This window comes from Dipodomys merriami, unplaced genomic scaffold (assembly GCF_024711535.1).
Source record: "Dipodomys merriami isolate MVZ:Mamm:240054 unplaced genomic scaffold, mDipMer1.0.p SCAF_35, whole genome shotgun sequence".
In the NCBI taxonomy this organism is placed as follows: domain Eukaryota; kingdom Metazoa; phylum Chordata; class Mammalia; order Rodentia; family Heteromyidae; genus Dipodomys; species Dipodomys merriami.
Genome location: NW_027205048.1, coordinates 4,034,134 through 4,056,605, shown reverse-complemented (window position 1 = coordinate 4,056,605; position 22,472 = coordinate 4,034,134). Strand labels below are relative to the sequence as shown.

The following is a 22,472-nucleotide window of genomic DNA, read 5'->3' as shown; positions in this document are numbered from 1 at the left end:
TATATAGCATGAAGTCTATTTAGTTTTCTTTCAAATCTTGATTTTAAGAACTGCATACCCTCACAAGAAGCAGACATACTATCAACATCTCAGAAGTTTCGGGGCTTCTTGTAAATTATAATATTCTTTCTGTGCTTGAACTATGCTATGCTTTGAGGAATTAAAGACATTGTACTAAAAAAAAAATTGGGAACCAAGATAAAATATCTGGGGAAAAAACACTACTTTACCTTAATGTAGTTAAGTATTTAGAATTTTTTTCAGATTTCTTTCAGCCTACATTGATTTACAAAAGCACATTTCTGAAGAGTATAATATATAAAATTTAAAAGTTTAAAAATAACAAATAGCTACCAACCTAATATTTGCAGGACTCAATTCATATAAAGTACTTAATGTATCACTCAACTGCTGAATTATAGCATGTCCATGCAATTCATGTACAACAAAATATTTTTTCAATTCTTTACCAGTCTTATTAGTGCCAAAGGATTTTTATATCAATTTCCTAATATTTTTATTGAAAAGTTTCAGAATTCTTACACTAAATTCAACCTATAAATCCCATAATTCATCACGAGTCGTGAGTTAGCTTTTTTGTTTTGAGAATTTTTTTGTCTTGTTATAAGCAGAAATCTTTTTTCTCCACACATGGACACATAAACAGCACATTTACTCTTCACTCTCAAAAATAAGTACCTTTTCATCCAACAGAGTATTTCTATCATAAGATAAAAAAGGGTTTTATATTTAAATATTTTTTTACTAAAAAAAAATCTAAGCATTGTTTAAACAGTTTAAAAGAACGTAAGTTTCCAGCCAGGTAACAACAGCTCATGCCTGTGTTCTTAGCTACTTAGAAGTCTGGATCCAGAGGATCAAGGTCCTGAAATAAGCCTGAGCAGAGAAATCTCCTAGAATCCATGTCTAAAATAACCAACAAAAACCCAGGATGGAGGTATGGTTCAAGTGGTAAAGTACCAGCTGAGCAAGCAAGTAAGTGCAAGGTGTTAAGTTCAAATCTCAGTACTGAGAACAGAAACAAAAAACACAAGTTTTCGAGAAACATAAAATTTCACAAATATTGATATTCCAAAACTATAAATTTCAAAACTATAGATTTCAAAACTATAAATACAACTTGTTATACAATGCATTAGAATCTTATCTACACTCCCTCCCCCACCACAATCCATATGGTTAAGTGGGGGGAAGGGGGAACAGATGCCATCTTTCAGTGTCAAATGAAAAATTCTATTTTGTCTCCAGACAAAATATTCTGTTCTGTCCCAAGTCACAGAACAGTAATATTTAAAAGCCTATAATTCCACCATGTACAACAAAATAATGTATAATTTTGGTGCTCCTGCTGAAGTATGAAAATGCTTCAAACTTCTCAATGGCTTTTAATTCAAAAATTGATGTATGACCTTACAATGACCAAAAAAACACATCTGATCAATTTTATGAATATGGTAGCTTAAAAAACTACTACTAATAATCCAACTGCAATTAATATATCTCAATATCATTCTAGTCCATTACAATTTCTAATAAGAGAAAACGAGCTCAAAAACATGCCAACTGAGACAGATGTAGTTTCTTCAAATACTGAACAAGCACCTTGGGAAAATGCAATAATAATCAATAGAGATAGGCTATGTCCATAACTCAAAACTGAGATTTCATTTGTATAACTTTATATATTAGCATACATTACATTTAGGCAGTCTGTAAGTTACAAACTTGAGACAAAAACGTTTTTGTCTCTGATCTGTTTTTCAAATGCATAGTCATAATATAAAATTTCTACAGTGTACTTTATGTCTAAAGAAGTATAAAAAATTCATCATATTCGGTGTCAGCACCCTGTGTTATTAGGTGCTTTACCCCTAAACGTCACTGTCACACAGAAAACTATCAAAACTTGATATACTCCAAATACATGTAAATCAATTTAATGTTACCTATTACAAGTAATAGCTAAATATCTTCAATACACAATAATAAACCTCAGGGCCAAGGAACTGTAGGGGTCAGGATAAAAATTAGTACACTAACAAACTGAGGTCTTTAAATTTTATTTTTCAATGTTGATGATTTAAAAAAATACTTGGTTACCCAAGAATACCCAAAGATTCTGAAAAACAGCAAAAAGTTTTGATAGTCATCTCTACGTGGATCTACGAAGTGCGTACAAGATCACACGGGTTTTAGTTTAAGAGACTACTGGTAGTTATCACGCTGAAGAGAAGTACCGTGCCGTCCACATCTGCAACCTCATTTTGCTTCAGCATCCCCAGAGACTGAAAATATGGGGGGGGGGGGAGGGGGTGGTTGCAAAACAGCCCTTCCTCTTTTATTCCCATCACCCCCATGGTGACACGAACGAACAGTGAAGAGAATCACTTCGCTAAGTGAGGGCTGATTTGAGAATCTAGGCAAAAAAGAAAAGAAAAAAAATGTGGGTTTTTTTTTTGTTTTTTTTTTTGCGTGTTGCCAATTCTGGAATCGGTAAGATTCCACCTGTTTGGAAACCCATCCTTTCACAGTTAACACAAACCCTCTGCTCGGAAGAGAAGAGAAGAGAAGAGAAGAGAAGAGAAGAGAAGAGAAGAGAAGAGAAGAGAAGAGAAGAGAAGAGAAGAGAAGAGAAGAGAAGAGACGGGAGAGAAGAGAAGAGACGGGAGAGAAGAAAGGGAGAGAAAGGAGGGCGAATTAATGCTCCCGAGTCATTATTCTTCCACCTAGGCATGGGGGAGGGGATGGTACAAAACAATGGATACGGAGGGGCTGGGAAAAATCCTCGGGCCGGCGGCCTCCGGCGTCGCGGGGGGGGGGGGGGGGGGAGGGGGGGCGGGGAGTTCAACTACTTTTCCTCTATCCCTAAAAGCTATCTCCGCGGAGATTGCCACAGGGCGGGGAGGGCCGGGCGGCCCCGGGCGCCCACGACTCGCTCCGCCGGGCAACACACCCGAAACCCGCTCCCCTCCCTCCACCAAGGGTCCTGGGGGGGGGGCGGGGGGAGAAGACGGCGAGGGCGCGGTGGGCTCCGGGGGATGGGCGAGGGCAGACCCCACCCCATTCCCGCGAAGCCCCCGGGCTCCACCAAGCTGAGACGCCACCCCGGACGGCCGCAGCCCGGCCCGGCGGCGCCGGGAGCCCCGAGGAGCCGGGCCCCGTGCGCCCCGCGCCCCCCAGCCCGCGCCCTCGCCGCCGGCTCGCCCCGGCCCGGGCACTTTCCCCGCAGGGCCGCCGCAGGCCGGGCCCGGCGCTGTCAGAGCCGGCCGGCGGCCCTCGGCGCCGCCCAGCTGACGGCTCCGCAAAGGAGCCCCGGGCTCCGAGGACCCAGGGCTCCGGGCCGCAGCACCCGGACAAGCGGCGGCCGCCGCGGCGCCTCCCGGGGCCCCCGGGCCTCGCCCGGGCCGCGCGGGCTCCCGCCTGTCAGCGAGCGCGGGGCCTCCCCCTACCGACAGCCAGCCCGACTGCCGGACGGACAGGAAGGCGAGCAAGAAGAACCGACCCACAGACACCCTTCGCCCCGTCCGCCCCGGCTTTACCGTCAGGAGCCGGGTGTCCGCCATCCTCCCCGCTCGCCTCCTTCCTCCTCCACCTCCTCCTCCACCTCCTCTTTAGGAGCGACGCTACCCAACCACCGCCCCCCGCTGCCCCTCCCCCACTCGCCCCGCCCCTCCACACACTCTCGCCCCGACCGCCTCGCCCCACCTCTCCCGACAGGACCGCTCATTCGCTAGGGAAGAAAAGTAGGAGGCGCCGGGGCCAGAGAAACTGCCCAATCACACCGGGGCACTGGCGCCAACTTCCCTCTCTCCGCCTTTTTCCTTGCCAGGGCTGCTCTAAGCCGCCTCCCGCCCACTGGACGCCGCTGGCTAGCGGGACCACAGAGTAAGCCTCCGGCAGGGTAGAGAGACAACTCCCAATCGGAAGTTACTGTTGAAGCTAGAGCAGCCATAATTGATGGTGGCAGCAGGCGTATTTCCTAGCTTCCTGTTTCCAGTGTGACGTAGACTTTTCCTCCGCTCACTCTCACCGTTACCCGGGGCAACAGCTGAGACGTCGGCGAAGGGATGCACCCGTAAGTAGGCCCAAAGAAGGGCCACAGGTGACCAGACCGCCCATATTAGAAAAGGTAGTTCACACTCAGGGCCGCAGGTTTGGCTTCCTGGAGGCGCCTATTTTGCTGAGACGTCTGGTCACTTACCTGGGTGGACACCAGAAAAAGCTCTTGTCCTGGCGGAAGTTGCATCTGGCACTTCCGAGTAGGACGCGGGCGGAGAGGAGGTAGCCCGCGCCCGGCGCGGAGCGGCGAGTGTGCCCCCGGCCCCACCCGAGGGGCAGGCCCTGCTGGACGGCCCCCGGGGACGCGGCGCGTCGAGGACGTGTGGGGCTCTGGGCCACTTCCGCTGGAAGAGCGTTTTCTTTCCGGCTGCCCGGGCGGCGGCCCGCCCTCCCTCCGCCCCTCTGAGCCTCCCAGCGGGGCGAGGCCGCTCGACTGGCCGTCCTAGTCCTACTGGAGCCGGCGGGCCGGGAGGGCCCGCTGCCGCTGAGCGCCCGGCGGCGGGGCGGAGCCGCGGAGTCCTGCACAATGGCGCGCCTGGCCACGCCCCCCCGGGTCCCATGCTCGCCTGCCGTTTCCCTGACTTTTGAAGATTGCGGAGTTCGGGAAGGGAATCATTTCTGCCCCCAGCTAGCCAAGAAAAAATCCTTTCTCCACCACTACACACTACGCCGAGGCCTCCAAGTCTTATTTCCTTCCCCGGCCTCCTGTCTTCACCCGCGGATTTTTTTCTACCTGTCTCTTGTCACTCCTTTCTCGGGTATACTGTCCTAATATTGCATATTAACAGTTTATTAAACAACTTGATAGATGAGAACATACGCAAATATATATATATATATATATATATATGGCTCTTTAAAAGAACATGATGTCATCTCTCACATAGTTCCTTGCATAGGCTCGAATCGAACTCTCCATCATCTTGATCGTTCCAGATTGGACGCCTAAAGCTACAAGAATAAGACCAAAATTTTCAGGTAAATTGAAATTTTATACTTAGCCACTAGATAATGTCGATGCAAATCTATCTTCTCTAATTTCTTTCCACATCTTTAGTGGAGATGAAGCCAAAATTAACTACTTGTTGCTTCTACAGATATGGTTGTAGCAGTAACCTTTTTGTGACTTTATATCCATGATATTATTGTTAGCCTTGGAGATGTGTTTCTACATTCTCTCCCACAGGAAGTAATTTTTGCTGAGCTTATGTAGGACTTCTACCTCTTTTATGGCAAACATTATGTATGAACTGGTTTTAGTTTCACTACCTTATTACATCTAAATACAGTGGTTTGTGTTAGATTCACCTATCATTTCACTCGGCATGTAACATTACTTTGGTACTTACAGAAAGATCAATATAATGATTATCTCCTGTATGCCCACAGCATTACTGCTAAATTTTATAGATCTTCTGTTTACTAGAAATTCAACATCTTCCCTGCTATTCAAGTCTTTGCTACTTCCTTTGCCCCCTGAAGTCTCTCCCAGTATATTTTCCCTTCAAAATGTTTTATCATAAAAGTGTTTTAATATTTAAAAGCCAAAAGAGACTAGTCATTGGCTGTAATCCTAGTTCAGGAAGTCAGAGAGAGAGAGAGAAGAGAGAGAGAGAGAGAGAGAGAGAGAGAGAGAGAGAGAGAGAGAGAATCTAGGTTCCAGGCTAGCCCAGTCAAAAATTAGTTCCTAAACCCCTATCTCAACAAAAGAGGCAGGGCAACCTAGTGTCTACCTGTCTTGCCAGCTGCATTGGGAAATGTAAATAAAAATATCACATTTGCAGGCAGGACTGAATAGATAATGAGACCCTATCAAAAATAACCCAAGCAAAAACAGCTAGAGGTGTGGCCCAAGCAGCAGAGCATCTTGTAGAGTGCCTGCCTATCAAGTAGAAAGGCCTGAGTTTAAAAGAAGGGTCTGTTGTCATGGCAGGTACTCAGAAGGCTGAAGCCAGGAGTGTTGTAAACTCAAAGCCAAACAAAGCTACACAGAAAGATCCTATCTCCAAAAAAGAAAAGGAAGGAAGGGAGGGAGGAAGGGAGGGAGAAAGGGAGGGAGGGAGGGAGGGAGTGAAAAGAAAAAAGAAAAAGCATGTAATGACCGTTACTGTACCCTTCAACTATATCTCAAGAGTTGTAAACACTGTGGTATGTATTTTTTTCATACCTCTAATACTATTTTATTGTCACTGGGTGATATGGGAATAGATGACAAACACTATTTTTATATGCAAACCCCTAAGATACCCAGCTTGAATTCCCTAAGGATTTGATTTCTTCTGAAAAACACAATTTCATCAATACAACTAAGAAATTCAGTCTATGTGCAAATTTTCCTGTCTCAAGAATATCTTTGTAGCCAGGCGCAGGTGGCTCAGGCCTGTAATCTAACTACTCAGGAGGCTGAGATCTGAGAATCACGGTTCAAAGCCAGCCTGGGCAGGAAAGTCCATGAGACTCTTATCTCCAATAAACCACTAGAAAACTGGAAAGGGCAATGTGGCTCAAGCGGTAGAGCGCTATCCTTGAGCTGAAGAGCACAGGGACAGCTCTGAAGCCCATAGTTCAGGCCCCACAACCGACCAAAAAAAAGGGGGAGAGGGTGTTTCTTTTTTTCAGTAATACTAAACAGTAGTAGTACTTTAATCATTCACAATTAAACCCTCTTAAATACAATTACATGTGTCCTTGTCCTAAGTTGCTAGATAAACACATCTCACTTAGCACAAACAGAATTTGGAATTTAATCATCCTTGTGTATAGCATGTATGTTAGTGCCTTGAACTAGAAACAGTATGCCAGCTTTAAAAAGTGCTTCTATTTTGCCAACACTTGGAGCAGATGCAGTGTAATCTGCAGCAACGTCTACTGATGTCAGCATAGTTGCAAGAGTTTCAACTCTTGGCACCCTACAGACTGTTGAAAGGTGTGTGTGGGCTCTGCAATTCAAATATAGATGAATCTTGATGTTATCAAAGCAGATACCAAGGCAACTGTTGTCCATCTGGCCACAGTCCAACTTAGGCAATATTTTCCTCGCTGAAATTCTCCTGCAAATTCTAGTTGGTCCTGGTGTTTCTGTGATAACTTTTTGGTAGCATTAATCAGAGTCTATTAAAAATTGCAAAACCAAGACTATACTTAACAGTTCATGGAACATTTTCTGCCCAATGGATAGAGAAGTGTTTGTGGAATTTACGTCATAATCACAAGAGGAAAACTCCCAAGCCAACCAAGCTTCTATACTCCTCCCACCCAGAACTTCTTTTTCATTTTGAAAGATAAGCCAAAGAAAGAAAATGTTTTAGGGTAGTAAAATCTCTTAGATTGTTGTAGAATGTTTTTAGCTATCGTTGACAGTTAAATAATATACTTTATCACTCGGTTTCTGTGGGTAGAAGAAAATGCTCATATGCTGTAAAACAATTTTAAAGCTGACTGGATTCAGGAAAGAAAATCATACACTTAAACCTAGGTTTAGGCTGGGCGCTGGTGGCTCACATCTGCAATCCTGGCTACTCAGGAGGCTGAGATCTGAAGATCATGGCTTAGTGCCAGCCAGGGCAAGAAAGTCCCTGAGACTCTTATCTCGAATTAACCATCAGAAAACTGAAAGTGGTGTTGTAGCTCAAGTGGTAGAGCGCTTCAGAACTGAAGCGCTCAGGGACAGTGCCCAGGCCCACAGTTCAAGCCCCACAGATTTTACAGTCAAACCTGGGTTTCAGGAACAGGACAATTTGCTAGCTAAATGAGTTTGGACAGCTTACTTGTTCTGTTGTCCGTTGAATGAAACCTTAAAATCTTGTAAATTTGAAAAATCAAATATATTTAAAATGTTTTAGCCTGGCTTATAGTACATGGAATGTAGAGTGTGGTAGTACTGATAACTTCTGAAACAGTCCAATTTGGGAATAATTAAGCATTAATATTTAGTCAGTGAATGAATGAACCTAACAGATCTCTTCTAAGTTTAATTGGAAAACTCAGTGATTGTGATTTCTAGAGAGCTTTAAAAAATGTATATATCTAAATGATAGTACAAAGTGATTTGATGTATATGGTCTGAGAACTAGCCTTTGAGAAACAATGTATAGAATATCAATCTTTCTGCTTATATACTGCTTTAATAGTCAACTAAATATAAATAGCTCAGGTCCTGAGCAAATACTTTTTCTAAAGGTTAAGAGTATTTTTTGTTGTTATTGGTACTGCCCAGAGATTAAACTCAAGGCCTTGTGCTTACAAGGCAGGTGCTCTACCACATAAGCCAAGCCATACTTCAGACCTTTCTACACTGACTTTTTTTTGTTTGTTTGTTTGTACTGTTTTGGTTTTTGGCAGTATTGGGATTTGAAATGAAGGTCTGGAACTTGTTTTGTTTAGCTGGTGTTCTACCACTTGAGCCACACCTCCTCCAGCCCTGCTTTTTGCTGATTATTTTGAGATGAAGTCTCATGGACTTTACTGCCCAGTCTGGCTTCCAATTGCAATCCTCCAGATCTCAACTTCCTGTGTAACTAGGATTACAGGCGTGTCCCACTGGCACCTGGCTGCACTTGTTACTTCTGACACCTGGACCATGATCCGGAGCCAGTGGTATCACTGAAATACAATGAAAAACAGTTCCTATTCTGAGACTTAGGCACTTTTCAGAAACTAGACACTGTACATTTTATGTACATGAGTCTGAACTAATTTCCCAAACAGCATGTTGCAACATTTTTCTCCCAGCAAATGCCAGATAGCAAAGCATAATAGAATCTACTATAATCTCCAACAGTACAGCACATGATGTTTCTTGGCATCTCCATATGAACACTGTCAGTTCATATGAAACACTGTGCTGGCATGTGGGCAGTTGCTTGAGTGAATGAGTGAATGAGTGCATTACTACTTCATCTGCTGAAAAACATTTACCTTTTTCTTACATGAAACATTTGTGTAGGGCTGAGGTTAAAGTTCAATGGTAGAGTAATTGCTGAGCATGTGTGAGGTCCTGTGCTTTTGAAAATCCATTTATCAGATGCCCTCTTGGGTAGAGGTAGTTATCATTGCTATTGTTCCTTCCATTCCCAGTCACATTTTCACTAGGCAGACTGAATTTAAAGCAATGAGCTTAATATTCACAAAAGAAAAAGATCCTTTACTGTTCTGTATATAGATAAAAATTGCTCGGTGCCTCCTTCCATTCCCATTGCATTACTTCTGAGTGGCCACACAGCCTGGCAGTGCATGCCAGCCATCGCTACCTGTTCCAGAGTCTGAGGTCTAAGGATCTCTTGAGCCCAGGAATTTCAAACTAACCTGGACATCAGTAACCAGATTATGTCCCAAAGCAAACACAGCAAAAGCTAGTCAAGGCTCACATGATACAACTAGGTGATTTGGCATGTATATATTCCAGTGTCTCCTGACTGCAGTTGCAAAGTCAGGTGCCTGTAACGTCAGCACATGTAAGGGAAGGGAAACAATACAAGTAGTCAGAACTGATCTGGAACCAGAACCATGATCCTCTGGACTGCAACCTCCCATGAAACTAGGATAAGTATGTGCCACCATGCCCAGCTATGGGTTGAGAAGGGAATCTAATAAACTCTTCTGCCCAGGCTGGCCTGAAACTGTCATCCTCCTGTCCTTAGCCTCTCAAGTAACAACTAGGACACAGGTGTGAGCCAGCAGCACCATGCTTGTACTAGGGAAGTTGAAAGTGCATGCTTAACCAACTTAGACACCCCTTCTTAGCCCCAACCAAATTTGAGTTTTAATGTATGAGAATGTGAACCTGATATCACTATATTTAAGTAACACTAAATTTTTGTTTTTATACGAATTTCCACATTTTCAAACATTTGTTCAAATACTTTTTTTTTTTTTTGCTAATGTCGAGACTGCAACCCAGGGCCTATGCTAACTGCTTGGTCACTTAAACCACACCTCAGCCCTGCTTTTTGCTAGTTACTTTGGAGATGAGAATCTTTCAGACTTTTCTAGACTTCAGCCTCCTGAGTAGCTAGGATTACAGATGTGAGGCAACAGTGCCCAGCTCAAATACTTTTTAAACATCTAGCACACCAGCAGCAAATGTAACTGGATGAGACTGCAGGCCGGCAAGTTACAACCTCTGTTGTTTGTTTTGCAACACTGCAGTTTGAACTTAGGAACTCAAGCTCACTAGGCACCTGTTCACTATTTGAGCCACATTCCAGCTTTTTTTTTTTTTTTGCTTTAGTTTGTTTCAGATAAGGTCTTACACATTGGTCTGAGGCCAGCCTTGGACTACAATTCTACTTCTACCTTCTGAATAGGTAGAACCACAAGCTATGCCACCAGTGTTCAGATTGTTTTTTGAATCAGATTCTTACCTCACTAACTTTTTTGCTCAGGCCAGCTTCAAACTGTGATCCTCCTTTCTCTGCCTCCCAAGCACCTGGAACTACAGGTATGTGACACCATGCCTGGCTATTTTTACCTCAGTATTTCTTACAAAAAATCATGATTGGCACTTTTGTTGAGAATCTTAAAATACTTCAAAATTCTTTTTGTCATGTTTCAGATGCCGTTACTTCTCTATACTAAACAAGTTCCTCAACTGCAGTTTTATAAAGATTTTTATTCGTTTCCACCCTCTTAAAAGCATCCACATATTTTCAACCTTGAATAATATTATAAAGTAGGTTTGCTTTGTCATGCATGCAGAAGCATTTAAGGACACAACTTAACAGCTCATTAAACTTAAATTTTTAAGGAAAAACGCCCTTTAAATCAATCTTTACAGATCCAAAGATTTGTAGAAACAAAGTACTGTACGGTTGATCTAGAACAAATCTTTTATTATAATATCAAATTAGACCTGGAATAATAAATGTCATACTATATTTTTAGGCACTTTTATATTCACTTTCACTTGAACCTTGCAACTTAAAACAGATACTGAAACATTTTTATGAAAAAGCCAGGCTTCTAATGGGCTAAAAAGTATACTCAAGGTCACAAAGTTGGTTATCAGTATGACCACAACACAACCCCTGCCCTACTTAAAATATATACTGATCAGAAGGAAAAATAAACTCTGTAGTACAAGCCACTGTTTATTTAAATTATAAATTGGGTTTTACTGTCATGGCTTGTTTAAAACATTTGGATCTCTAGAATATGCTAAAGCAGCATTCCATTTCAGATGTTAGAAATGGGATTTATACAAGTAGGATAAATTGGTGAGTTTAGGTAATTAATGGATGGGGAAAACAATGAAGACTGTATCATAGGTTAGGAATGATAGACACATTTTAAGAAAGACAATCTCATTTACCAATGAAGGGACTCTGGGGTGCTTCCAGTTGGTCTAGATTTAGTGACCTAAGAGAAGAGCTTTTTAAAACATCAAAATCCTGCCCTTAAGAAACCAACACAACTTTAGCCATCTACAATTTTTTCATTCTGATGTGTCTGAGGCATATGCATATGTTTGGAGTGGCCAGGCATGTAGTCTATATTTTAATCCCCTTTTCTATCTGCCCCTGTGTGACCCCTATGGATGCATCTAAAGGGTGCATCTAAAGCTAATAGTCCTCTTTAGCTATTTACCTGGTGGTCCTGGTCTAATCAGGACTTTCTCAGCTGAGCTGCGAAATGAGAATGATCATCTAATCTATGGTATAACATGATGAACAGAATACAAAAATAAGCTTTTAATGTATTGTATATTTCTTTTTTTTTCTGGTCCTGGAGCTTGAACTCTGGGCCTGGGCACTGTTCTGAGCTCTTCAGCTCAAGGCTAGCACTCTACCACTTGAGCCATAGCACCCACTTCCAGCTTTTTCTGTGTATGTGGTGCTGAAGAATTGAACCCAGGGCCTCATGCATGCAAGGCAAGAACTCTACCACTGAGCCACCTTCCCAGCCCCTGTATTATATATTTCTAAGCAAACTTTAAATATGAAAATTCTGATGGCATTTTATTCTTTTAAAAACTACACACAGGGCAGGGAAGGTGGCTTAGTGGTAGAGTGCTTGCCTAGCATGCATGAAGCCCTGGGTTCCATTCCTCAGTACCACATAAACAGAAAAGGCTAGAAGTGGCACTTTGGCTCAAGTGGTAGAGTGCTAGCCTTAAGCAAAAGAAGCTCAGGGATAATGCCCAGGCCCTGAGTTCAAGCCATAGAACTGGCCAAAAAAAAATTAATTATACAGGGTTGGGGCTCAGTGGTAGAACACATGCCTAGCATATGAGAAGCTAAGGGATTTGATCCTCAGAACTGCACTTGCCCCCTCAAAAGAAAGGGGAAAAAAATCTTAAAACTATATATAAAAGTAATAATAATCCATAGTCAAAAAACAATTTCTTTTCCTAAGAGTTGTTTGCAGAGTGCCTCAACAACTTAAGAGAAAAATAACTCACATTGCCAGTTAAACCTATACATGGTTACACAGTTTCCAAACTGTGTAAAAAAAAAAAAAAAAGTAGTATGCTATAGCTCATTCCTGAGAATTACTGCTAACGGACTCATTTTACATCGTCCTCCATTGTAAAGATCATTACTGGCTTCAAAATTGCCCATTCCAGTAGATACAGAAAAATGTTAGAGTAACATATAGTTATTCTAATCCTCACTGATTTCTGTTCATGGCAGTCTTCTCTCTTATCCTTCTAACATCTTAAATGTTTGTATCCACACTAAATCTCCTTGAGGTCTCCAGGCCATTCTTCCAGATGCAGTATAGTGAAAACTTAAAATAGACCAGGCTTTCAAGTGTGAGATGTGAATTCAAATACTGTTTATTCACTTACCAACTATGTAAAGTTGGACAAGATAACTTTCCTAGACCTCATTTTAATTTGTTAAATGTTGTAGTATATGTGTATATGTATTGAGGGATGCAGTGAGGGTAAGCAGGTACATGTGTAATTCAATTTGGGGGGATGAGGGGCAGTAATAGGGATTAAATCCAGATCCTTGAACATAATAGGCAGATGCTTTACCACTAAGCCACATCTCTAGCTCTGATTGGCCCTATGGATTTCAATTCTAAAATCACCTTTTGGAGTAATAAAAGATACGTATAAATAATATAGAAAAATCTGTTAAAACATGACTTTGCTAAGATTAGATAGATGTCTGAACATTCACTATATGTTTAAGGTAACTTGTATACGGCTAGACTGTGGAAATGTTACAGTAGAAACCCCATCCCCCTTAAATAATTAATGGATGCTAATAAAAAGAGGGGGGGCAGAGAGAATATGCTGGATATGCTATAGATAGAATAAGTGGAGAATACTAAAATGTTCCTGCTTGCCTATAGGCTTTTCTTCATTAAATCTTAGGATGATTCCATAACTAATGTGTATTAGTCTTATTTTTTTGAGAACTAAATTTTATGACATCATAGCACAATAAGAATTGCTAACACTCACTGACCAGCCAAAAAAATAAAAATAACAAACTTATAGTGGTATCAACTTAAAAAGATGTCATTATGCTATATGTGAGGTCAGTGAGTGTTAGCTCTGCTTAGGTGGTGCTGAGGAATTGAACCCAGGGCCTCATGCATACAAGGCAAGCAATCTACCACTGAGCCACCTTCCCAGCCCCCACTATAAGCTTTTGTTTTTCAAATAAAACCAAGGCTTATAAAATTAATCCATATAGTGACCAGTCTGACTTCAGTTGCTTTTCTCAACTGCTGCACTATATACTATTGTCTCTTTTAACCATTACCTGCAGTGGTTAAAAGCCACATTTTTTTTCATACCTTGGATGATTAAATCTACCTCTATAATTTTTCTGGACCTCAAACCTTTTTTTCTTCCAATTGGACTTAATAAGCCTAATAAGCCTTAATAAGACATTCAGTAAGCCTAAATCAAACTCATGGTCTTTATCCTTCCTTCCTTTTTCCTGGCCTGAGTTCCCAACTTGAATTAATAACTCAATATTATTAATAACATCCACTCAATGTTAGCATATCTCAGTCATCCTTGACCATTTCTTTATCACCCAGTATGGTTTTGAATCTCAACTTCTTAGGCCCATGAATCTCTCTGGGGTTTTTGTTTTTTGCTTCCTTGCTTGCTTTGACCCTATCCTTCTACCTATAACCCCCATGTGACTGATGAAAGGCATACACCACCACACCCATCCTTTTTGTTGATATTCAATCTCTCTACTTTTTTCCCTAGCCTGATGGAGACTAGCAAACTTTTCTGTCCAAGCTGGCCTCAAACTCTGATACTCCAAATCTCAGTCTCCTGAGCTAGGGTTACAGACATGAGCCAGGCGTCATATTTAAATTGGTTTATTTTTAAATATTGATATGTTATTTTTTAATGTGCTGGGATATTCTTTATAACTATCTTAATTGAAAAATTATATGTAAACAAATGTATAAAGTGCTGTCTAGTTTATTTTTCAAAATGTCTGTAGGAGTCTGCAGGTAGAAAATTTGGTTAGCACTAGTGTATATTTTCAAAGTCAGAAAGACACTTTTAACGATATAGCCTGGCCCTATACTTGAAATTAATTTATTAAATTATCCCAGAGACTTTTAACTCTCCAAATATATATGATTGACTTTTAAAATACTAATTATATATAGACACATCTTTCATCTCTCACTCCAGTAGTAAAACACTTCATGACAAAGATTTGATTTCAAGTTTACACTAATTTTAGACATTCACTTTGAATACCTGCAATAGGTTTGTATAGGTTCTCACAGGAAATATTTCAAAGAAAGTATGGAAGAAAAGGAAGCATCAGATTATTTTCTGTTTACCCAGACCAAGGTTTTAAAAACATGAACTGAGCTGGGTGCTGGTGGCTCACACTTGTAATCCTAGCTACTCAGGAGACTGAGATCTGAATCAGCATTCAAAGCCAGCCCTCGCAGAAAAGTACCCATGAGACTGTTATCTCCAGTAAACTAAAAACAGCCACAAGTGATGCTGTGGCTAAAGTGGTAGAGCACTAGCCTTCAGCACAAAGAGGCCCAGAGACAGCACCCAGGCCCTGAGTTTAAATACAACTGACGTATTTTTTGAACATTAAAAGTTTGGATTTCATTAATATAAAAATAATCATTTCTTCAAGTTGGTATGTTTTTTCTTAAAGTATACCTTGACAGTCTGCATGATTTTTACCCTGGCAGAGTATTCCAGTCTCTGGATGTTCCGTATTTATTTTGACCTGTTAGTGAGCTTGTGGTATGCCTATTTATTGCTAAACATTTTGCTAATTCTTTCATACTTTCTTTATGCACTAGTGCCTCTGTTTGAAGTCTCATTATTGGAATACTTGTGTCAAAGAAAACTTACACATATAACTTTTGTATATATGCCCTTTTGTATAATGTGTGTGTGTGTGTGTGTGTGTGTGTGTGTGTGTGTGTGTGTATCCCTCTAAAAAAGTAGGGTGGCTCACACCTGTAATCTTAACTACTCAAGAGCTAGAAATCAGGAAATCAAGTTTTGAGGTCAGCCTGGGAAAAAAGTGTTGGAGACCTCCCTCTTGAGATTTTTATTGGTCCACTAATAAATGTGGCAGTGCACATGTCATTCTAGCTATGGGAAGCATAAATAGTCCAGGCTATCCCGAGCATAAACTTGAGATCTTATCTCAAAGATAACCAGAGGAAAAATGCTGGGAGCATGGCTCAGGTAGTAAAGTGCCCCCTTAACATGCTAAAGACCATGAGTTCAAAACGTAAAAGAAAAAGCTGAACTAACAAACAGTGCCATTTCCCTCTAGCTTCACTGTGTATGCTATAGGGCCTTTGATTTTTTTTGTAATTTCAAAAGATACCACACAGGCATTCACATACACAACAGCAGTCTGTTATCATCATAGTTTTCCTATTAAAATTGAATTACTCCCCCCTAGTTTTCCTCAATGTCCTTAAACTACTCTATTCTTCTATAGCACTTACCTGTTAGTATTCTGTTGTTTCTCTCCCTTTGCTCTCAGGCTGTAAGCACTAACAGGCAAAAATTTAGTTGTATATGTTGTTCACTGATGAACAGTGTCTGGTACATAAGCACTAATTTATTTAGCGAATGCCCAAAAGCAGTGGTATGATACGTGTGTGTGTGTGTGTGTGTGTGTGTGTGTGTGTGTGTGTGTGTGTGTGTGTGTGTGTGTGTGTGTGTGTGTGTGTGTGTGTGTGTGTGTGTGTGTGTGTGTGTGTGTGTGTGTGTGTGTGTGTGTGTGTGTAAATATGCTAGTCTGTATGTGTAGCACCTGAGCATTAAGTAGTCTCAGGAGCAACCACAACTTATTAGATACACCATACAAAACACCCATGAAAGAAAAAAATGCTTCCTACTCTGGACTATGAGAGCAGTTAATTATCAGGACAGTGTAGCCCAGCCAGAGCTTGTCATCCAACCACTACCTTGCTTATTTTAGCCCTGCCCTTCCTGTTTCTCTCCTGCCAGTGCCTAAGGGAGCCTAGAAACAAGAGTCATCTCTAGTAAAGCAGAAACCACCTAAGTAAGTAAGAGCACTGAATATTATCCACACCAAGTCCAACCCACTCCTTACCACCAGTTCTTTGGCCCCACACCCTTTCCACTAACAATGGCAGCTTAGTCAGAGAACTGAGGTTTGGTAGAGCACCAAGTTTCATTGTTTTCCCCAGGCCAGTTTTAGATGTGAAAGAGCTATAGACTAAGCAAAACTAAAGGATAGTGATTTAATCATGAGTAGCTAGAATTACAGCTAGTATGTCTTTGTTTGCCCACCATTTAGCATTTTGGTCATACATTTAATGCTTCATCTTTATCAACACCTGTAATATCATCCTCCTTTTTAGTGGCATGTCAAATATGTACCAAACACAGGCCTTATGTTATTTTGATGTTATTAATGGTTGATTAGGTGATGTTTTTTTATAGTTACATCCAGAATTAGGAATCTGCAATGTTAAAGCATTTAACCTAACCTGGAAAAAAAATGTTCTTGATCATGAGGTATCACCACCAAATCCAAGTAGCAAGAAAAAAATTAATAATGTGTGCCAGTAATCCTAGCCACTTGAGAGGTAGAGATGGGGAATTGTGATTTAAGGCCAGCTTGCGCATGAAATTTCACAGCACTCTCAACCAGTGGGTGGATATGGTGATTCATGCCTGTTATTCCAGCTGCAGGGAGGCACAGTGGCTAGGTGCAGTGATGTGCACCTGTGCACCCAGCAACCTGAGGAAGCACAGGCCTGCTGAGCATAAATAACCAAAGGAAAGAGTGTTTAACATGTGCCTCAAGTGGTAGAGCACCTGCCACCTGCCTAGTAAGCACAAAGCTCTGAGTTCAATCCTCATTATTACCCCCCCCCAAAAAAGGGATTGAAGCTACTGTGCATATTTTAAAGAAATTACAGAAAGCATTTACCTTACGTTCCACGCAGTGGTAAGTTGCTTTATTCTTGGTTCATACCCTACTTCATCTTCTCTCCCTGATAGCAGTACACAGGTACTGTGTATTGGATGACAGGAGCTCTGGAAAGCAGATAGAGGTTCCTCAGGAGCTTGGACATTCCAGAAAAGGAAAAAGCTTGGAGAGTAGGAAGCTTTTATTAGGAATGTCAAAGTAGTGGAACAAGAATGACAAAGACCGGAAGCTGCTTCACTTGATTATAATTAACTTTCTGTGGGTGGAAAAGGCAGGCACCAAGCCAGCACCACCATTTTATAAATAATAAATCTTTTATGATGGTGATATTGTGAAAGACAGCGTAAAGTTGCATCAGTGTGCTGAAACATCACTAAATGGGTGGGATGCCTGGAAAAGCATGTGTTTAGAAAGGCTCAATCATTCTACAACCTGGACCAGATGCACCTGGGATGTAACACTTAGTGCAAATGTCACTAAGCCAAAGATTGCATGTATGCTTGGATACTAGTGGCAGCCAGGCACTGATGGCTCATTCCTGTAATCCTAGCTGCTCAGGAGGGTGAGATCTGAGGATTAGGGTTCAAAGCCAGCCTGGACAAGAAAGTCCATTGAGACTCTTCTCCAAATAACCACCAGAAAACTGGAAGTGGCCTTGTGGGTCAAAGTGGTAGAGCCATTAGTATTGAGCGTAAGAGTTCAGGGACTGAGTTCAAGCCCCAAGACCAAATAAAGATACTAAGACAAAAGTGTACACTGTGTATCTCTCTTATTAAAGGGAAAATACGAATTTTTTTTTCAAGTGTCAACCTGTCTTTTTGTATCAGTTCCTCAGATTGTAGCACTGTGATCCTTAGGACAAATTTTATTATAGCAATAGTATCAAAAGTAGAAAGTTACTGAGGAACTTACTAAGAAAGTAGAAATGTTAGATACTTGCTTACTATCTCTTCCTTCTCCTACATACCAACCTCACTTCACTTTTCAACTGCTGTTCATTTATTATGTTACCTTTCAGGGGAGATGTTATCAGTGAATATGTCCCTAAAAATCTCCAGGTCTACTAGTTTTTTTCATGCAAGGGAAATAATTTGGAATACTGTCTTCCAATTAATACCAACACCAGTTAATAAAAACTGTTTTAAGAAAATCCGGTAAGCTCTAGATGCTTATATGAACTGTCAGTCTTGTTTTCATTTAAAAAAATATAGGAAACTAATGGGAAAATTATGCAGACAAGGTAGTATACTTTCTATAGGATTGTGATTTTACTTCTTAAACCACAATGAAAGTGTCTGTTAACATGCTTTTGGAATTTTTAATAGTATTAATAAATGATTTATCATTGAAGGAAAGAGTTACTGTATCCAACAGTTCAGCTATGGCAGAAGTGAAGTCAATGTTCCGAGAAGTTCTTCCAAAACAAGGTATGTACATTACCAATACTTAATAGAGACCCACAGAGTGCTAGGCAGCATCAGTAACTAACCATTGGCTGGTATTGTGTCATGTGTTTCTCATCTCATTTGCTGTCTACCTTTACTATATACTTTTGTCAGTTGTGGGACTTGAACTCTGGATTTGGGTGCTGTACCAGTATTCTTCAGCTCAAGGTTAGCACTCTACCACTTGAACCACGGCACTATTTCCAGTTTTCTGGTGGTTAATTGGAGATAAAGAGTCTCATGGACTTCTCCTGCCCAGGTTGGTTTGAATCACAATCCTCAAATTTCAGCCTCCTGAGTACCTAGGATTACAGTCATGAGCCACCAGCACCCAACATTCTTTTCACATGTAGACTGTAAAAGGGGCCTCCTTTTTCCAGTAGAACAAATGAAGCATTATTGCCTAATAACTGTTATAACTGTTATATTGCAGATTATGATATGGGATTTTTGAATGAAACATTCACAGTAATGTCTGACAGTGAGGTAAAAATGATCTCACTCAAAAGTTAAGAAAAACTAAGTAAATCTTCAGTAATTTAGATACTCATATGTAAACTCATATAACATTTTAGAGTGTTTGATAAAATCTTATTTATAATTACTTTAAGAGTCTTGCACAATTCAAAAATTTATCTTCCTTAAAACTTCAATTTATTTCTTTGTGTATAGGTTCTGGGGCCTTGCTCAGGACCTGAGTACTATCCCTGAGCTTGTGTGTTCAAGGCTAGCACTCATCACTTGAGTCACAGCTCTACTTCCAGCTTTTTGTTGGTTAACTGAGCATCTCGTGGACTTTCTAGCTCAGACTGGCTTCAAACCATAATCCTCAGATCTTAGCCTCCTGAGTAGCTACCAGTACCAGTTAAAACCTTATTTTCTTAAGATGAAATAAGTACCTTCTTTTGCTGGTTCAAAGCAAAACACAGTCTAGAAACAAGAATTTTTCATTTACAATAACTTAACTATTTAGACCTGTATTCTAGCTGTTAGCCCAAACAACTGGGCTATTTTCCTCTAATTATTATTTCTTATTTAACATAGGGCAGTTGTCTGTGGAAGATGTAACCACAATGGTGCTGTGTAAACCCAGGATTTTACCCTTGAAATCTCTGACTCTGGAAAAACTGGAGAAAATGCAGCAAGCAGCACAAGATACAATTCGCAAACAAGAAATGGCAGAAAAGGAACAACGGCAAATAACCCACTGACCAATAACCTAGCATTCTAGAGAAGACACTCACTTTCAAATTACTTAATAACAAAAATATTCTACAGCTCTATACTGAAAATAGTATTTGCTAATAAAACTGAATATTCCTTTAAGTAAAAATAAAGATTGGAGAAGCTTGTTAAACACTAGTATGTAGTAAATACAAACTTGGGACATTTCATGAGATTTCTCTTTTACTCCAGCCAAGTTTTTATATTTTAAATTACCATTCACCATTCCTATCAATTTTGCATAGTAAGTGACTAAAGGTAACTTTTATATAGAAAGGGTCTTTACATATTTCTTTAAAAACCTGAATTTTAAGGTACATTTTAACGTGCATAGTTATGTTGGGCTTTCAAATTATCTAATAAAAATCAAAATCATTTTTAATCATTTTTGTGTTCCATATCATGTTTCATGCTATATAGCCTGGCCAGTAATGATCCTATGAGTAATGACAAAACTGGCTTCTTAAATGGTATTTTTAACAAATCTTCACCTATTCTGCACTCACCTAAGGTTTTGCATGTTTGTGCACTACTGGTGGGATTTGTCAGAGCCTTGTACTCTTGCTTAGCTTTTTCCACTCAAGGCTATTATTCTACCATTGAGCCACATGTCCAGTTTTTTGCTGGTTAGAGGTAAATATCTGTTGGATTTATCTGCCTGGGCTAGTTTTGAACCCAGAGCCTCATATATTAGCATCCTGAGTAGCTGGGTTTCCAAGTATAAGCCACTAGCACCTAGCTTGAACTAAGCTTTCAAGTATATTAATTTTAAGACTAAAGAATTACATCATTATCATCTAGGTACCAAACAAAACTTAATAACCTGAAAATGTTTATTATAATTATCTTCAGTAAGCTGCAGTAATACAGACTTGAAAAGAGCTCATGAGGCAAATTTAACTTTTAATTCTGCAAGTCTGTAAGACAGTACCTAAATCTGTAATAGGTACATTCCTAAGATTGACCTTTGTAAACTGAATGTAATTCTTGTAGTAATCAATAGGCAGTTTAAATAACCACAGACCTGGAAGCCTTGCTGAATAATTAGGCTCTATAAAGAGTTTAGAAATGTGCTCATTAAATTCAAACCCAAGGCTGTATGTACGCCAGACAAGATATCTATAGGAATTTTTCACCTAAAATAAATATACTTCCAATAAAGAATCAACACTGCTTCACATGTTTTATTGTGTGTTGTACATTCTTGTAGAACCAGGTTCATTTTTCCAGTTTTGTAGAAAAATAGATGTTCCAGCCACCATTTACTTAACTGTCTAGTCTTTTAAGACCAAACAATATGTTCCCTGGAAAGATGAATAAGTCTCATGACTAAATCATTTTTTAAAAATTCTTTAAGACAAAAAAAAGACTTTTTTTTTTACTCCCAAAGCACAGTATTCATCAGCAGCAGCCAACACGGGGTTCTAGCAGCTTAACTTTACCCCCTAAATAAAGCTTTGTATAAACCAGTGATTTTACTACAAAAAACACTGTCCTTGAAAGAAAGGAGTGGCAGTCAAGACATCAATGCAAAACTTGGAATGATTAGGTCATAAACATGGCACTTAGAAAAGATAGCTTATTAGAATATTCCACTTAAGAAGTGGTTACTTTTTTGTCCATCCTTTATCCCCTCAAAAACAAAGAAAAAAAGAAAACACTTCTTTTAAAAATTCCCCTTAAATGAAGTTTATAAAATTTCACAAATGCTTTGTACCCAAAACAAGTGCTTAAAAAAAAACTGTGCTAACAACTCTTACAATTCAGATATATATTTGTATAACATCTAAGACCGCAAGAGTTCTTATATTCAGTAGCTCTCTGGTTTAAGACGACCACCATCTCCTTCACTTACAAAACGCTTTCTGCCCCTGAAATTAAAAGAACAAAAACATTTTTTTAAAAATAGAAATTATAACTTACTGGCAATGAAAAAAATTTAAAAATTTTTCTGGTTATACATTAAGATTAAAAGGGCTTAATTACTGTCTTAAAAAATATTTTAACAAAGACTGTTAGCCCTGCTAAACAATTTTGTTTTAGAAAACAAATCCAGTTGGGTGCCAGTGGCTCATGTCTGTACTCCTAGCAATCAGAAGGATCTCTGAGACTGAGGACTGCAGGTCAAAGACAGCTTGGGCAGGAAGTTCATGAAACATCTCCAATTAACCACCAAAAAGTAAGAAGTGGAGATATAGCTCAAATGGTAGAGCGCCAGCCTTAATTAAAAAAAAAAAAAAAAAGCTAACAGCACAGCTAGGCCCTGAATTCAAGCCCCAGTACTGGCACCAAAACAAACAAACAAACAAAAAATAACAACCTTTTTATTTTTTTAAGT

At 40.1% G+C, this 22,472-nt stretch overlaps 3 protein-coding genes across 10 annotated transcripts in view; 1 reads left to right on the top strand and 2 right to left on the bottom strand.

Annotated features, from left to right (window-relative positions):
- Positions 1-4,421, bottom strand: part of Shoc2 (SHOC2 leucine rich repeat scaffold protein) — a 67,868-nt gene extending 63,447 nt beyond the window's left edge. Inside the window, exon 1 of one of the 2 annotated variants that reach the window (XM_069987972.1) lies at positions 4,223-4,421. The gene's annotated coding sequence lies outside the window, so the exon portion shown is untranslated. Of the gene's footprint in view, positions 1-3,560; positions 3,632-4,222 lie in introns of those variants that run through there. The other variant, XM_069987971.1, reaches the window with a different exon arrangement.
- Positions 3,487-21,307, top strand: Bbip1 (BBSome interacting protein 1). Of its 4 annotated transcripts, XM_069987980.1 has the most exons (5): positions 3,990-4,096; positions 4,980-5,058; positions 10,464-10,519; positions 18,817-18,892; positions 19,955-21,307. In XM_069987980.1, exons 4-5 carry the CDS (start codon positions 18,847-18,849, stop codon positions 20,119-20,121), a joined length of 213 nt encoding a protein of 70 aa, XP_069844081.1. In that variant the 5' UTR covers positions 3,990-4,096; positions 4,980-5,058; positions 10,464-10,519; positions 18,817-18,846; the 3' UTR covers positions 20,122-21,307. The 4 variants fall into 4 exon arrangements, 3 of the variants coding, with proteins under 3 accessions (XP_069844079.1, XP_069844081.1, XP_069844080.1); XM_069987978.1 differs by lacking the exon at positions 10,464-10,519 and having other exon boundaries at positions 3,513-4,096; positions 4,968-5,058; XM_069987979.1 differs by lacking the exon at positions 10,464-10,519 and having other exon boundaries at positions 4,079-4,150; positions 4,968-5,058.
- Pdcd4 (programmed cell death 4) overlaps positions 21,292-22,472 on the bottom strand; it is a 30,846-nt gene continuing 29,665 nt past the window's right edge. For all 4 annotated transcript variants that reach the window (XM_069987974.1, XM_069987973.1, XM_069987976.1 and 1 more), the window contains one exon: positions 21,292-22,005. In XM_069987974.1, the coding sequence (XP_069844075.1) occupies positions 21,945-22,005 (61 nt within the window). In that variant the 3' untranslated portion in view covers positions 21,292-21,944. The remainder of the gene's footprint in view (positions 22,006-22,472) is intronic.

Coding starts and splice junctions, on each gene's coding strand:
- Bbip1 (XM_069987978.1), top strand. CDS start 18,847: ATGGCAGAAGTGAAGTCAATGTTCCGAGAAGTTCTTCCAAAACAAG. Junction 18,893..19,954: donor AGAAGTTCTTCCAAAACAAG/GTATGTACATTA, acceptor TATTTAACATAG/GGCAGTTGTCTGTGGAAGAT.